Genomic DNA, 17,307 nt, shown 5'->3' with positions numbered 1-17,307 from the left:
CATACATACACTGACAAGTACAATAAGGGTACATTAGTAAGGGTGTGCAATAACTGAGTTATCTGTTATACAAAAGGAGAGGAATGTCCTGCCCTTGAGCACAATCAATAGTAGTTCACTTACATACAGCTAGAGCGGCCCTCAAGCTTACAATCTAAAGGAGAGGGGATGCACACAATAGGTAAGGGCGAAAGGAAATTAGTCGGATATAAGGCAGGGTGAGCTGGGAATAAATCGTTATATAGGGATCACTAAGGGAAGAAACTGTGTGGTGAGTGAGCAAATGAGGTTTGCAAAAGTGTAACAGAATGAGGTAGACTCTGTATAAAAGCTGTGAATGTAAAATAGTTTCTCTATCCTGGATCATTAGTGATAGCTTCACCTGATTACTGTTAAGAGCTGCTATAAATGAAGCACCTATGTGGTGGATAAGGATAAAGGGCTAGTGCTTGCAAATCTGTGAGATTGATGTAAATTACAGGTATTTAAGCTGGTGTGTAAATCTGTGAGACTGATGTAAATTACAGGCTTGTGAGCTGGTGTAAATCTGTGAGACTGATGTACATTACAGGTATGTAAGCTGGTGTGTAAATCTGTGAGACTGATGTAAATTACAGGTATGTAAGCTGGTGTGTAAATCTGTGAGAATGATGTAAATTACAGGTATGTAAACTGGTGTGTAAATCTGTGAGACTGATGTAAATTACAGGTATGTAAACTGGTGTGTAAATCTGTGAGACTGATGTAAATTACAGGTATGTAAGATGGTGTGTAAATCTGTGAGACTTATGTAAATTACAGGTATGTAAACTGGTGTGTAAATCTGTGAGACTGATGTAAATTACAGGTATGTAAACTGGTGTGTAAATCTGTGAGACTGATGTAAATTACAGGTATGTAAACTGGTGTGTAAATCTATGAGACTGATGTAAATTACAGGTATGTAAGATGGTAATTACAGACTTGTGAGCTGGTGTGTAAATCTGTGAGACTTGATGTAAATTACAGACTTGTGAGCTGGTGTGTAAATCTGTGAGACTGATGTAAATTAGATGCTTGTAAAACTGGTGTGTAAATCTGTGAGGCTGATGTAAGTTACAGGCTTATAAACTGGTGTGTAAATCTGTGAGACTGATGTAAATTACAGACTTGTGAGCTGGTGTGTAAATCTGTGAGACTGATGTAAAATACAGACTTGTGAGCTGGTGTGTAAATCTGTGAGACTGATGTAAATTACAGACTTGTGAGCTGGTGTGTAAATCTGTGAGACTGATGTAAATTAGATGCTTGTAAACTGGTGTGTAAATCTGTGAGGCTGATGTAAGTTACAGGCTTGTGAGCTGGTGTGTAAATCTGTGAAACTGATGTAAATTACAGGCTTGTGAGCTGGTGTGTAAATCTGTGAGACTGATGTAAATTACAGGTATGTAAGCTGGTGTGTAAATCTGTGAGTGTGTGTAAATCTGTGAGACTGATGTAAATTACAGGTATGTAAACTGGTGTGTAAATCTGTGAGTGATGTAAATTACAGGTATGTAAGCTGGTGTGTAAATCTGTGAGACTGATGTAAATTACAGGTATGTAAGATGGTGTGTAAATCTGTGAGACTGATGTAAAATACAGACTTGTGAGCTGGTGTGTAAATCTGTGAGACTGGTGTAAATTACAGGCTTGTGAGCTGGTGTGTAAATCTGTGAGACTTATGTAAATTAGATGCTTGTAACCTGGTGTGTAAATCTGTGAGACTGATGTAAATTACAGGCTTGTGAGCTGGTGTGTAAATCTGTGAGAATGATGTAAATTACAGGCTTGTGAGCTGGTGTGTAACTATGTGAGACTTATGTAAATTACAGGTATGTAAGCTGTTGTGTAAATCTGTGAGACTGATGTAAATTACAGACTTGTGAGCTGGTGTGTAAATCTGTGAGACTTATGTAAATTAGATGCTTGTAACCTGGTGTGTAAATCTGTGAGACAGATGTAAATTACAGGCTTGTGAGCTGGTGTGTAAATCTGTGAGACTGATGTAAATTACAGGTATGTAAGCTGGTGTGTAAGTCTGTGAGACTGATGTTAGTTACAGGCTTGTAAGATGGTGTGTAAATCTGTGAGACTGATGTTAGTTACAGGCTTGTAAGATGGTGTGTAAATCTGTGAGACTGATGTTAGTTACAGGCTTGTGAGCTGGTGTGTAAATCTGTGAGACTGATGTAAATTACAGACTTGTGAGCTGGTGTGTAAATCTGTGAGACTGATGTAAATTACAGACTTGTGAGCTGGTGTGTAAATCTGTGAGACTGATGTAAATTAGATGCTTGTAAACTGGTGTGTAAATCTGTGAGGCTGATGTAAGTTACAGGCTTATAAACTGGTGTGTAAATCTGTGAGACTGATGTAAATTACAGACTTGTGAGCTGGTGTGTAAATCTGTGAGACTGATGTAAATTACAGACTTGTGAGCTGGTGTGTAAATCTGTGAGACTGATGTAAATTACAGACTTGTGAGCTGGTGTGTAAATCTGTGAGACTGATGTAAATTAGATGCTTGTAAACTGGTGTGTAAATCTGTGAGGCTGATGTAAGTTACAGGCTTGTGAGCTGGTGTGTAAATCTGTGAAACTGATGTAAATTACAGGCTTGTGAGCTGGTGTGTAAATCTGTGAGACTGATGTAAATTACAGGTATGTAAGCTGGTGTGTAAATCTGTGAGACTGATGTAAATTACAGGTATGTAAACTGGTGTGTAAATCTGTGAGACTGATGTAAATTACAGGTATGTAAGCTGGTGTGTAAATCTGTGAGACTGATGTACATTACAGGTATGTAAACTGGTGTGTAAATCTGTGAGACTGATGTAAATTACAGGTATGTAAACTGGTGTGTAAATCTGTGAGACTGATGTAAATTACAGGTATGTAAACTGGTGTGTAAATCTGTGAGACTGATGTAAATTACAGGCTTGTGAGCTGGTGTGTAAATATGTGAGACTGATGTAAATTACAGGTATGTAAGCTGGTGTGTAAATCTGTGAGACTGATGTTAGTTACAGGCTTGTGAGCTGGTGTGTAAATCTGTGAGACTGATGTAAATTACAGACTTGTGAGCTGGTGTGTAAATCTGTGAGACTGATGTAAATTACGGACTTGTGAGCTGGTGTGTAAATCTGTGAGACTGATGTAAATTACAGACTTGTGAGCTGGTGTGTAAATCTGTGAGACTGATGTAAATTAGATGCTTGTAAACTGGTGTGTAAATCTGTGAGGGTGATGTAAGTTACAGGCTTATAAACTGGTGTGTAAATCTGTGAGACTGATGTAAATTAGATGCTTGTAAACTGGTGTGTAAATCTGTGAGACTGATGTAAATTACAGACTTGTGAGCTGGTGTGTAAATCTGTGAGACTGATGTAAATTACAGGTATGTAAGCTGGTGTGTAAATCTGTGAGACTGATGTAAATTACAGGTATGTAAACTGGTGTGTAAATCTGTGAGACTGATGTAAATTACAGGTATGTAAACTGGTGTGTAAATCTGTGAGACTGATGTAAATTACAGACTTGTGAGCTGGTGTGTAAATCTGTGAGACTGATGTTAGTTACAGGCTTGTGAGCTGGTGTGTAAATCTGTGAGACTGATGTAAATTACAGACTTGTGAGCTGGTGTGTAAATCTGTGAGACTTATGTAAATTACAGGTATGTAAGATGGTGTGTAAATCTGTGAGACTGATGTAAAATACAGACTTGTGAGCTGGTGTGTAAATCTGTGAGACTGGTGTAAATTACAGGCTTGTGAGCTGGTGTGTAAATCTGTAAGACTTATGTAAATTAGATGCTTGTAACCTGGTGTGTAAATCTGTGAGACTGATGTAAATTACAGGCTTGTGAGCTGGTGTGTAAATCTGTGAGAATGATGTAAATTACAGGCTTGTGAGCTGGTGTGTAACTATGTGAGACTTATGTAAATTACAGGTATGTAAGCTGTTGTGTAAATCTGTGAGACTGATGTAAATTACAGACTTGTGAGCTGGTGTGTAAATCTGTGAGACTGATGTAAATTACAGGCTTGTGAGCTGTTGTGTAAATCTGTGAGACTTAAGTAAATTAGATGCTTGTAACCTGGTGTGTAAATCTGTGAGACTGATGTAAATTACAGGCTTGTGAGCTGGTGTGTAAATCTGTGAGACTGATGTAAATTACAGGCTTGTGAGCTGGTGTGTAAATCTGTGAGACTGATGTAAATTACAGGTATGTAAGCTGGTGTGTAAGTCTGTGAGACTGATGTTAGTTACAGGCTTGTAAGATGGTGTGTAAATCTGTGAGACTGATGTTAGTTACAGGCTTGTAAGCTGGTGTGTAAATCTGTGAGACTGATGTTAGTTACAGGCTTGTGAGCTGGTGTGTAAATCTGTGAGACTGATGTAAATTACAGACTTGTGAGCTGGTGTGTAAATCTGTGAGACTGATGTAAATTACAGACTTGTGAGCTGGTGTGTAAATCTGTGAGACTGATGTAAATTACAGACTTGTGAGCTGGTGTGTAAATCTGTGAGACTGATGTAAATTAGATGCTTGTAAATCTGTGAGGCTGATGTAAGTTACAGGCTTATAAACTGGTGTGTAAATCTGTGAGACTGATGTAAATTAGATGCTTGTAAACTGGTGTGTAAATCTGTGAGACTGATGTAAATTACAGACTTGTGAGCTGGTGTGTAAATCTGTGAGACTGATGTAAATTAGATGCTTGTAAACTGGTGTGTAAATCTGTGAGGCTGATGTAAGTTACAGGCTTGTGAGCTGGTGTGTAAATCTGTGAAACTGATGTAAATTACAGGCTTGTGAGCTGGTGTGTAAATCTGTGAGACTGATGTAAATTACAGGTATGTAAGCTGGTGTGTAAATCTGTGAGACTGATGTAAATTACAGGTATGTAAACTGGTGTGTAAATCTGTGAGACTGATGTAAATTACAGGTATGTAAACTGGTGTGTAAATCTGTGAGACTGATGTAAATTACAGGTATGTAAACTGGTGTGTAAATCTGTGAGACTGATGTAAATTACAGGTATGTAAACTGGTGTGTAAATCTGTGAGACTGATGTAAATTACAGACTTGTGAGCTGGTGTGTAAATCTGTGAGACTGATGTTAGTTACAGGCTTGTGAGCTGGTGTGTAAATCTGTGAGACTGATGTAAATTACAGACTTGTGAGCTGGTGTGTAAATCTGTGAGACTTATGTAAATTACAGGTATGTAAGATGGTGTGTAAATCTGTGAGACTGATGTAAAATACAGACTTGTGAGCTGGTGTGTAAATCTGTGAGACTGGTGTAAATTACAGGCTTGTGAGCTGGTGTGTAAATCTGTGAGACTTATGTAAATTAGATGCTTGTAACCTGGTGTGTAAATCTGTGAGACTGATGTAAATTACAGGCTTGTGAGCTGGTGTGTAAATCTGTGAGAATGATGTAAATTACAGGCTTGTGAGCTGGTGTGTAAATCTGTGAGACTGATGTAAATTACAGGTATGTAAGCTGGTGTGTAAGTCTGTGAGACTGATGTTAGTTACAGGCTTGTAAGATGGTGTGTAAATCTGTGAGACTGATGTTAGTTACAGGCTTGTAAGCTGGTGTGTAAATCTGTGAGACTGATGTTAGTTACAGGCTTGTGAGCTGGTGTGTAAATCTGTGAGACTGATGTAAATTACAGACTTGTGAGCTGGTGTGTAAATCTGTGAGACTGATGTAAATTACAGACTTGTGAGCTGGTGTGTAAATCTGTGAGACTGATGTAAATTAGATGCTTGTAAACTGGTGTGTAAATCTGTGAGGCTGATGTAAGTTACAGGCTTATAAACTGGTGTGTAAATCTGTGAGGCTGATGTAAGTTACAGGCTTGTGAGCTGGTGTGTAAATCTGTGAAACTGATGTAAATTACAGGCTTGTGAGCTGGTGTGTAAATCTGTGAGACTGATGTAAATTACAGGTATGTAAGCTGGTGTGTAAATCTGTGAGACTGATGTAAATTACAGGTATGTAAACTGGTGTGTAAATCTGTGAGACTGATGTAAATTACAGGTATGTAAGCTGGTGTGTAAATCTGTGAGACTGATGTACATTACAGGTATGTAAACTGGTGTGTAAATCTGTGAGACTGATGTAAATTACAGGTATGTAAACTGGTGTGTAAATCTGTGAGACTGATGTAAATTACAGGTATGTAAACTGGTGTGTAAATCTGTGAGACTGATGTAAATTACAGGCTTGTGAGCTGGTGTGTAAATATGTGAGACTGATGTAAATTACAGGTATGTAAGCTGGTGTGTAAATCTGTGAGACTGATGTTAGTTACAGGCTTGTGAGCTGGTGTGTAAATCTGTGAGACTGATGTAAATTACAGACTTGTGAGCTGGTGTGTAAATCTGTGAGACTGATGTAAATTACGGACTTGTGAGCTGGTGTGTAAATCTGTGAGACTGATGTAAATTAGATGCTTGTAAACTGGTGTGTAAATCTGTGAGACTGATGTAAATTACAGACTTGTGAGCTGGTGTGTAAATCTGTGAGACTGATGTAAATTACAGGTATGTAAACTGGTGTGTAAATCTGTGAGACTGATGTAAATTACAGACTTGTGAGCTGGTGTGTAAATCTGTGAGACTGATGTTAGTTACAGGCTTGTGAGCTGGTGTGTAAATCTGTGAGAATGATGTAAATTACAGACTTGTGAGCTGGTGTGTAAATCTGTGAGACTTATGTAAATTACAGGTATGTAAAATGGTGTGTAAATCTGTGAGACTGATGTAAAATACAGACTTGTGAGCTGGTGTGTAAATCTGTGAGACTGATGTAAATTACAGACTTGTGAGACTGATGTAAATTACAGACTTGTGAGCTGGTGTGTAAATCTGTGAGACTGATGTAAATTACAGACTTGTGAGCTGGTGTGTAAATCTGTGAGACTGATGTAAATTACAGACTTGTGAGCTGGTGTGTAAATCTGTGAGACTGATGTAAATTACAGACTTGTGAGCTGGTGTGTAAATCTGTGAGACTGATGTAAATTAGATGCTTGTAAACTGGTGTGTAAATCTGTGAGGCTGATGTAAGTTACAGGCTTATAAACTGGTGTGTAAATCTGTGAGACTGATGTAAATTAGATGCTTGTAAACTGGTGTGTAAATCTGTGAGACTGATGTAAATTACAGACTTGTGAGCTGGTGTATAAATCTGTGAGACTGATGTAAATTACAGGTATGTAAGCTGGTGTGTAAATCTGTGAGACTGATGTAAATTACAGGTATGTAAACTGGTGTGTAAATCTGTGAGACTGATGTTAGTTACAGGCTTGTGAGCTGGTGTGTAAATCTGTGAGAATGATGTAAATTACAGACTTGTGAGCTGGTGTGTAAATCTGTGAGACTTATGTAAATTACAGGTATGTAAGATGGTGTGTAAATCTGTGAGACTGATGTAAAATACAGACTTGTGAGCTGGTGTGTAAATCTGTGAGACTGATGTAAATTACAGACTTGTGAGCTGATGTGTAAATCTGTGAGACTGATGTAAATTACAGACTTGTGAGCTGGTGTGTAAATCTGTGAGAATGATGTAAATTAGATGCTTGTAAACTGGTGTGTAAATCTGTGAGGCTGATGTAAATTACATGCTTATAAACTGGTGTGTAAATCTGTGAGACTGATGTAAATTACAGGCTTGTGAGCTGGTGTGTAAATTTGTGAGACTGATGTAAATGATAGGCTTGTGAGGTGTGTAAATCTGTGACTGATGTTAGTTACAGGCTTGTGAGCTGGCGTGTAAATCTGTGAGACTGATGTAAATTAGATGCTTGTAAACTGGTGTGTAAATCTGTGTGACTGATGTAAATTAGATGCTTGTAAACAGGTGTGTAAATCTGTGAGACTGATGTAAAGTTACAGGCTTGTAAGCTGGTGTGTAAATCTGTGAGACTGATGTAAGTTACAGCCTTGTGAGCTGGTTTGCTAAAGAATTTAATTTTCAAGGCCAAATAACATTATTTAACTGCTAGGAGGATTGATTTGAGGCCTGTGAAAAATTCAGCAGCGCCAGGCACAAAAGTGTGAGTAATCTAGTAAAAGTAATGCTCCCCAAAAGGCTTTTACCAGGCAGCGGTGTCACTATTGTTCTGCAGATACGTTGCCGTAAACAATGATAATTTCTGTCCCTGGGGCCACAAGCACTGTAACATCAGTCCCAGCCATTAAATGAACTCCCAGCAGGAAGAGACGTTAATCTCAAGATTTCCCAAGATTTTCTAGGGAAACTGGGAAGTTGGTGGGCATGAAACTTGGTTTGCAAGTGGCGTTGTTTGTCCACTGTTAGGGCACACAAAGTTAGTGGAAAGATCTACTGAAAAACAAGTGCTTGGTCCATGTTATGACCCCAAATGACATAAAATATTCACAAATTCCACAAACATCAAAGTCTGTTGTAGACATTACACGTACTCATTGCTGGAGAGTCCAACTCATGAAGGGATATTTATGTGATAGAAATATATTCATTGTAGCAACATACAAACCTCCTACTATATCCATCCAACACATCATTTTTCTCCAGTATAATCATAGCCAGTGTTGCTATAGAAATGAGATTTGTATTTGCTCATGTCAGGGCGGATGGCAGGTGGACGCTTCTCAAGTACAAAGCTAAAGGTTCTGGCATAGGTGGGGTTAATTGAAGGTTTTCTGTGTTCATAGGTTTCAGCTCCAGTGACATTCCATCTTGGTATCTGAGAGTAGATGCTCTCTTGGACATCTGGCCGTACAGAGGGTTGGCTCCTCAGAAAGCAGATGAACTGGTTCCTGAAAGTAAAGAAGAGAGATTTATCATTTATTTGTATAGTGCTGCAAAATTCTATACAAAAGAAGGGTTATGCAATGACAAAGATTTGTGGTAATATACAAATACTTAACTAACTAAACAAAACAAATAAGTACAGGAGGAATAGGTCCCGGCCTCGGAGAGCTTACAGTCTAATCAGAAAAAATAAAACTACAAAGTTCACTTAGTGCAATAATACAATAAAAAAGAAATACAATAAAAGTTTATGTTTAAGGATATATATATATATATATATATATATATATATATATATATATATATATGAGATCAATGGTTTCTTGCCTCGAATAAACTAAAACCAAAAATATATAGTGAAGTAAGTTTTTAAAAGTGATGATTCACACAATGATCCTGCCAAGGGGTTACTCACACTTTTTAGAGCCACGTATATATTTTTGGTTTTGTTTTATTTGAGGCAAGAAACAACTTGAATTACTAAATTGGAAAATACCACGTGGGCTTGGTTTGGGATATCTTGTCACATGGATTGTAGTTGCAGTAGCAATTCATGGCGGATCAAGATTTATTTTGGGTAGGATTAAAAACAGAGAACAGATGGCAAGTGTGTCTGAATAGCTGGGTTTTCAAGGAGTGTCTGAAGCTATACAAGGTTGAAGGCAGTCTGATGGGGCAGGGTAGAGAGTTCCAAAGGACAGGAGCAGTGCGTGAGAAGTCTTGGAGGCTGGAGAGGAACATACAAAAATAAGATTGGAAAGACGTAGGTCAGAGGTTGATCAAACAGGATGGATTGGGGAGTATTTTAAGATGAGAGAGGAAATATAGTTGGGAGTGAGGCTGTTGAGAGCTTCATAGGTTAGGGTCAATACATTGAATTGTATTCTAAAGTGTATGGAGAGTCAGTGTAGAGACTGGCAGAGCTGGGCAGCTGATGTAGATCGGGGCTTAGTTTGATAAGTATAGCTGAAGCAGTCATGAAAGATTGTCGGGAAGGCCATTTAGGAGTAGATTGCAGTAATCAATACTTGACAAAATGACCAAATTTATTAGTAGTTTTGCAGTTTCTTGGGCAAGGAAGGGGCAAATTCTGGAAATGTTAAGTAGGTGTGCACTTTCAAATTAATAAGTGCTTGTATGTGTGCAGTGACTGTGAGTTCAGAGTCAAGTGTGACACCAAGACAGTGGACATGGGATGAGGTGTTGAGAATGGAGAATCCTACAGTAAATGGCAAGTGTGGGGTGTCTAAGAAAGGGGGGAATAAAAAAATCACTCATTTTAGACAGATTGAGTTGGAGGTAGTGTGGGTAGATCCAAGAGGAAATTGCGGAGAGGCAGTTGGTAATCTGGTTGAGTAAAGAGGGAGAGATATCAGGAGAGGAAAGATAGATTTGTTTATCATTATCATAAGTGGTAATGGAACCCAATGGGAGGATATAAGTTTTCCAAGGGAGGATATATAGATAGAAAAACAAGGAATCCAAGACAGAGCCTTGTGGTACTCCAACTGAAAGAAACAAAGGATCAGAGGATATGCTAAATGAGCAGTTTAAGAGCTAGGAAACAAACCAGGAGATGGCTGTGTCTCAGATGCCAAAAGAAAGTAGCATTTGTAAGAGGAGAGTATGGGCAACTGTGTCAAAAGCAGAAGAAAGATCCAGAAGAATTAGTAAGGTGTAGTGTCCCTTTGCTTTATCTGAAAGCAGATCATTTGTTACTTTAGTGAGAACAGTTTTTGTTGAGTGTTTATGGTGGAAACCGGATTGTATGGGATCAAGTAAGGAGTTAGTTGAGAGAAATTGAGTTAGGCGATTATGGGCCAGATTACAAGTGGAGCGCAAAATATAGCTTTTGCTAAAGCGATATTTGTGCTCCACTTTGTAATACCAGTGCACAATTGTGCGCTTGTATTATGAGTTAGGTGCAATATAAATGTGACCTCGCGTTTCCATTGCACGGAAGTTTTGTGCTCACAAGCGCACTTTTATAGGCTCCAATGGGAGCCTTGTTCTGATGCCGTCATAAACGGTACAGAACCTAAGCACAGCGAAGGGGGTAAGTAGCGCAGCGATGTCAGCAATTTTAAATATATATTTATATACACATATTAACACATACATAGATATGTATATAAGCATATACATATATATATTTACTAGGAACACACAGTTCTCATAGACCGCAATGTAAAGGCACTTATCAAAACATAATTGACAACAAAAATAATGAACAATATAAAGCTAGTGGAGTATTTTTTACAATGCTTTAATGGTGACAGCAAAGGAGTACATTTGTTTCATTAACCTCCATATCTGATATAATAGTAACTTATTAAGTGTAATATAGAATGTGGAGGAGTATACACACCCTGAGAACAGTTATCCACCGATAGACAAAGTATAAATTATATATAGGATACAGAAATGACAGAGATAAGTAGAACTCCTACAGTGCAAGTGACGTATATTATATAACTATTAGCATCTCTAGGGTTAATAGGCTAACTCTCATGATAAGATCAGATGTGTATTTAAAGCAGAGTAAGGGAGCAAGCATTCAGTCTATGATTACAGCAGGACAAGATGAAACGCGCAAGACTGTTGCTTATGCCACCCTGTTAATCTAAGACGATTCTTCATGGAGATGTTTTTACTGGTCGTCATAATAAAAAAAAAAATTCCTTTTAGAGAGCGGATCTTTTTTCTTTTTGTTTTTCTAGTATATATACATATGAACAGATAAATATATATGTATATACGAATAGAAACACAAATATATATGTATATACACATATAAAGACATAAATATATACAGTTTCTCACAAAAGTGAGTACACCCCTCACATTTTTGTAAATATTTTATCTTTTCATGTGACAACACTGAAGAAATTACACTTTGCTACAATGTAAAGTAGTGAGTGTACAGCCTGTATAACAGTGTAAATTTGCTGTCCCCTCAAAATAACTCAACTCACAGCCATTAATGTCTAAACCATTGGCAACAAAAGTGAGTACACCCCCTAAGTGGAAATGTCCAAATTGGCCCAATTAGCCATTTCCCTCCCCGGAGTCATGTGACTTGTTAGTGTTACAAGGTCTCAGGTGTGAATGGGGAGCAGGTGTGTTAAATTTGGTGTTATCGCTCTCACACTCTCTCATACTGGTCACTGGAAGTTCAACATGGCACCTCATGACAAATGACTCTCTGAGCATCTGAAAAAAAGAATTGTTGCTCTACATAAAGATGGCCTAGGCTATAAGAAGATTGCCAAGACCCTGAAACTGAGCTGCAGCACGGTGGGCAAGACCATACAGCGGTTTCACAGGACAGGTTCCACTCAGAACAGGCCTCGCCACCATGGTCGACCAAAGAAGTTGAGTGCATGTGCTTAGCGTCATATCTAGAGGTTGTCTTTGGGAAATAGACGTATGAATGCTGCCAGCATTGCTGCAGAGGTTGAAGGGGTGGGGGGGGGGGGGTCAGCCTGTCAGTGCTCAGACCATACGCTGCACACTGCATCAAATTGGTCTGCATGGCTATCGTCCCAGAAGTAAGCCCTCTTCTTAAAGATGATGCACAAGAAAGCCCGCAAACAGTTGCTGAAGAGAAGCAGACTTATGACATGGATTACTGGAACCATGTCCTGTGGTCCGATGAGACAAAGATAAACTTATTTGGCTCAGATGGTGTCAAGCGTGTGCGGTGGCAACCAGGTGAGGAGTACAAAGACAAGTGTGTCTTGCCTACAGTCAAGCATGGTGGTGGGAGTGTCATGGTCTGGGCCTGCATGAGCGCTGCCTGCACTGGGGAGCTACAGTTCATTAAGGGAACAATGAATGCCAACATGTACTGTGACATACTGAAGCAGAGCATTATCCCCTCCCTTTGGAGACTGGGCCGCAGGGCAGTATTCCAACATGATAACGACCCCAAACACACCTCCAAGACGACCACTGCCTTGCTAAAGAATCTGAGGGTAAAGGTGATGGACTGGCCAAGCATGTCTCCAGACCTAAACCCTATTGAGCATCTGTGGGGCATCCTCAAATGGAAGGTGGGGGAGCACAAGGTCTTTAACATCCACCAGCTCCGTGATGTCATCATGGAGGAGTGGAAGAGGACTCCAGTGGCAACCTGTGAAAATCTGTTGAACTCCATGCCCAAGAGGGTTAAGACAGTGCTGGAAAATAATGGTGGCCACACAAAATATTGACACTTTGGGCACAATTTGGACATTTTTCACTTAGGGGTGTACTCACTTTTGTTGCCAACGGTTTAGACATTAATGGCGGTGTGTTGAGTTATTAAGCATATTAACACAAATATATATGTATATAATCATATTAAAACACAAATATATAAGTATATACACATATTTACACATAAATATATATATATATATATATATATAACCATATAAACACATAATATATATGTATACACGCATATAAACACACACACACACATATATATATGTATAAAAATATAAACACAAATATATATCTATATAATCATATAAACACATAAATATATATGTATATAACCATATAAACACATAAATATATATGTATACAGGTTAATGTGCCTATTTGCAGGCGTGCAATAAATTAGCGCTCAACTTGTAATCTAGCCCTAAATGTTTATACATTTTTCTATATACATTGTAAAGAAAATGGGATCAATCACAATCTATCGGCTGAGGTCTTTTTGGCTGTTTCTTTGGCATCAAAGGACACTTTTTGATTAGATGCTATCAGCTATTTCCTGCATCCGCAATCTCGTTTTTGCCTCCCCAAGAAAAGCCCTATTTTAAAGGGACTGTTTAGCAAAACAATTTCTCCTCTTTAAATTGTTCCCTATGATCTATTTTACCTGCTGGAATGTATTAAATTGTTTACAAGTAGCTCCTTTACCCCTGTTTTGGCATTTGAAATAGCTGATTTAGCCTGTGGTATCCCAACCTATACCGAAAGTTTCTATACTGCAGTATATGCTATTGACAAGCCCATGTAAACACAGCCAGCAGAAGAAATTACACTCTCAGTTGGGTGCAGGATAGTTTAAGTAATAAGTTAATTTTCCATTGTTCTCTCTAAGTATTGAGTACTGGTTTACAAACAGATATAAGATAAGGAACCATGTGTGCACATAAAAGTGATAACATAATGAGATCTGAAATTATCTGGAAGCTCAACCCATTGTAGTAAGCTGTGGTTTAAAACCACAAAACCAGCTACTTCATATACACAAATAAACCTGAAAATGCATTTTCTCATACATCTTATACTCTGCGGCTGATATAGCAATTCATTGAAAATACATTTAATGAAAAAACATTGTTCAGGTGTACTGTCCCTTTAACTATTCGGTCAAAAACTTCCAAGTGATCACAATACATTTTCAAGTGATTTTTAAACACTTTTTTTACTTTTTAAATTTAACACCTAAAGACACTTGATAAAGTCCTGACCTGGCCTTTTGGGCATCTTTGAAAGTATTCCGGAACAATTTGGAATCATTCTATTATATTGCACATGAGCAAGACACTCTGACCACAGGAGACATTTAGAGGTGTATTTGTATACATGGAGGCCCATTTATCAAGCTCCGAACGGAGCTTGAGGGTCCGTGTTTCTGGCGAGCCTGCAGGCTCGCCAGAAACAGCAGTTATGAAGCAGCGGTCTAAAGATCGTTACTCCATAACCCTGTCCGCCTGCTCTGAGCAGGCGGACAGAGATCGCCCCAATTCAACCCGATTGAGTACGATCGGGTTGATTGACAACCCCCTGCTGGCGGCCGATTGGCCGCAAAATCTGCAAGGGGCGGCGTTGGCACCAGCAGCTCACAAGAGCTGCTGGTGCAATGTTGAATACGGAGAGTGTATTTCTCTCCGCATTCAGCAAGGTCTGTCGGTCCTGATCCACACTGTCGGATCAGGTCCGACAGACCTTTGATAAATATCCCCCATGGTATTTGTGATGAGAGCAGGAAGTGACGTCACCGGATTGGGTCGGGGCTTAGGTCCGTTTGTTTGTGTCGCACTTACTTAGTGAGATCAATGCTACCAGATGTATATTTCCATGCTCTACAATAAAATAGAGGTGTACCATCTTTGCAGTGTCCTGCATCTCATGACATGGTGTCAGAAGTTCTGGCCTGCGCTTCTGTTTCCTGATCGATGACGATGTCAAAGTTTACCCCACCTGAGCCTTTTGATTTCTCTCAGCCTGCAGCTTGGCCCACATGGCGTCAGCGGTTACAGCGTTTCAGGATTGCTTCCAAGCTGGACAAGGAGAGTGGTGAAGTACAAGTTAATTCTCTTTTATACTCTATGGGGAAAGATGTGGAGCCAGTGTTCAATGCTTTTACTTTCCAAGAAGGGGAAGAATTTAACTTTGAAATAGTTATGACTAAACTCAGTGTTCACTTTGTGCCCAAAAGAAATGTGATTCATGAGAGGGCTTGTTTTCACAAACGTGCTCAGCGTGTGGGAGAATCTGTGGAGTCATTTGTGCGCAGCCTGTATGAACTAGCTGAATTCTGTGAGTTAGGTGTTGCTAAAGAAGAGCAAATCAGAAACAGAATAGTCATTGGAATTGCAGATGCTGAAGTCTCACTGAAGCTACAGTTAGAGTCTGAGTTAACATTAGATGGGGCTATTAGGATGGCCCGCCAGAGTGAACTGGTGAAAAAGCAAAGGGCTGATCTGAGGTCTGAGAGTATTGTGGATGAAGTACAGCAGTTCAGGAGAGCTGCTAGTGAAAGGCACAGTGTGAGCGGTAGACCTAAGACAACAGATAGGCCTAGAAGTGGATGGGCGCAGCATGCCCGATGCACACGGTGCAACCATGCCCATGATCAGAGTGTCATATGCTCTGCTAAAGACAAAAGATGTAAAAAATGTAACAGGATGGGCCATTTTGAAGTGGTGTGTAAGACTGAATATATTAAAGAGATGCAGGTGGATAGCGACCAGGAGGGTCAAGAAGTGTCCCTTTGTAGGGTCTGTTGTTGAACGGCCAGGTTCAGAAGATGATTGGAGGGTTACTCTTACTGTAATGGGAGCCAAAGTTGTCTTTAGGATTGACACAGGAGCAGACATCACTGTAATGTCCCTTGCAGCATTCATAAAACTGCCTCGACAGCCCCAGCTGGCAAAAGTTACAACAAAAGTTCATAGTCCTGGTGGGCGCATTGATTGTGCTGGAAAATTTCTTGCCAGCTGCGAGTACAAGCAAAGGAAATTCACCATGTGATTAGAGGTCAGTGTGTTAATAATTTATTGAGCAGGAAAGCCTCCTGTGGTTTGGGCCTAGTAGCCAGAGTGAATGAAATCTCAGAAGATATGTTTGGTGAATTGGGCCTACTGAATTGCAACCCAGTCCGCATATCACATAGCATTACCACTCCCCGTAGAATTCTGTTCCCGCTCATGCCTCAAGTGGAAGAGCTTCTGCGTATGAAGAATATGGGGGTTATGAAGAGGTTGTTGAAGCAACTGACTGGTGAGCCCCCATTGTGCCTGTTGCGAAGAAAACGGGAAAGTACGCATCTGCGTAGAGTTGAAAAAGCTGAATGAGGCGGTGAAGAGAAAGAGATATGTGCTGCCGACACTTGAAGACATAGCTCTGAAATTGGCTGGGGCGAAGTTCTTCTCTACATTGGATGCTTCTAGCGGCTTCTGGCAGATACCTCTAGATCCAAAGTGCCGCAAACTGACTACCTTCATCACACCGGTAGGTCAGTTTTGCTTCTGCAGACTCCCCTTCAGGATATGCTCTGCTCCTGAAATCTTTCAAAGAGAAATGAGTTCTCTCCTATGAGACCACGTGGGCACGGCAGTCATCATGGACGACATCTTTGGTGTATGGTTCTACATTGGAGGAACATGATCAGCAACTGAGCTGCATGCTGCAGACTATTAGAGAGTCCGGGCTGAAGTTAAATAAAGGGAAATTCCATTTTAGGAAAGCTGAGTTATGTTACTTTGGGCATATCATCAATGGGGATGGCATCAAGCCAGACCCCGAGAAAATGTGTGCTATTGACCAGATGAAAAGTCCTTCTGATGTACATGAGCTGAGACAAATATTAGGCCTTGTAAATTATGTGGGCAGGTTCCTCCCAGATTTATCCACTATACTACACCCAATCACAGAGTTGCTAAAGAAAGATGTTGCCTGGGTATGGGGACCTTCACAGGAAGAATCTTTTATGCAGGTCAAGTCCTTGCTGGGGTCTGCCCCAGTGTTGGGGTTCTACGACCCTTCCAAAAAGACTGTGGTTAGTGCTGATGCGAGCAGTTATGGGTTAGAGGCCGCCCTCCTGCAGTTGAATGGAAACAAACTACAGCCCATCGCCTACTGTTCCCGTACACTGACGGCTGCTGAGTCAAAATACGCCCAAATTGAGAAAGAGTGCCTGGCGGCAGTTTGGGCCTGTGACCGCTTTCAGCGTTACCTAGTGGGTT

At 39.8% G+C, this 17,307-nt stretch overlaps 1 protein-coding gene across 1 annotated transcript in view; it reads right to left on the bottom strand.

Annotated features, from left to right (window-relative positions):
- Positions 1–7,991: 7,991 nt before the first annotated feature.
- FBXO3 (F-box protein 3) overlaps positions 7,992–17,307 on the bottom strand; it is a 286,571-nt gene continuing 277,255 nt past the window's right edge. Inside the window, exon 18 of the mRNA XM_053689329.1 lies at positions 7,992–8,841. Coding sequence (XP_053545304.1) covers positions 8,583–8,841 — 259 coding nt within the window. The 3' untranslated portion in view covers positions 7,992–8,582. The remainder of the gene's footprint in view (positions 8,842–17,307) is intronic.

This window comes from Bombina bombina, chromosome 7 (genome assembly GCF_027579735.1).
Source record: "Bombina bombina isolate aBomBom1 chromosome 7, aBomBom1.pri, whole genome shotgun sequence".
In the NCBI taxonomy this organism is placed as follows: domain Eukaryota; kingdom Metazoa; phylum Chordata; class Amphibia; order Anura; family Bombinatoridae; genus Bombina; species Bombina bombina.
This window is presented reverse-complemented; position numbering and strand designations above follow the sequence as displayed.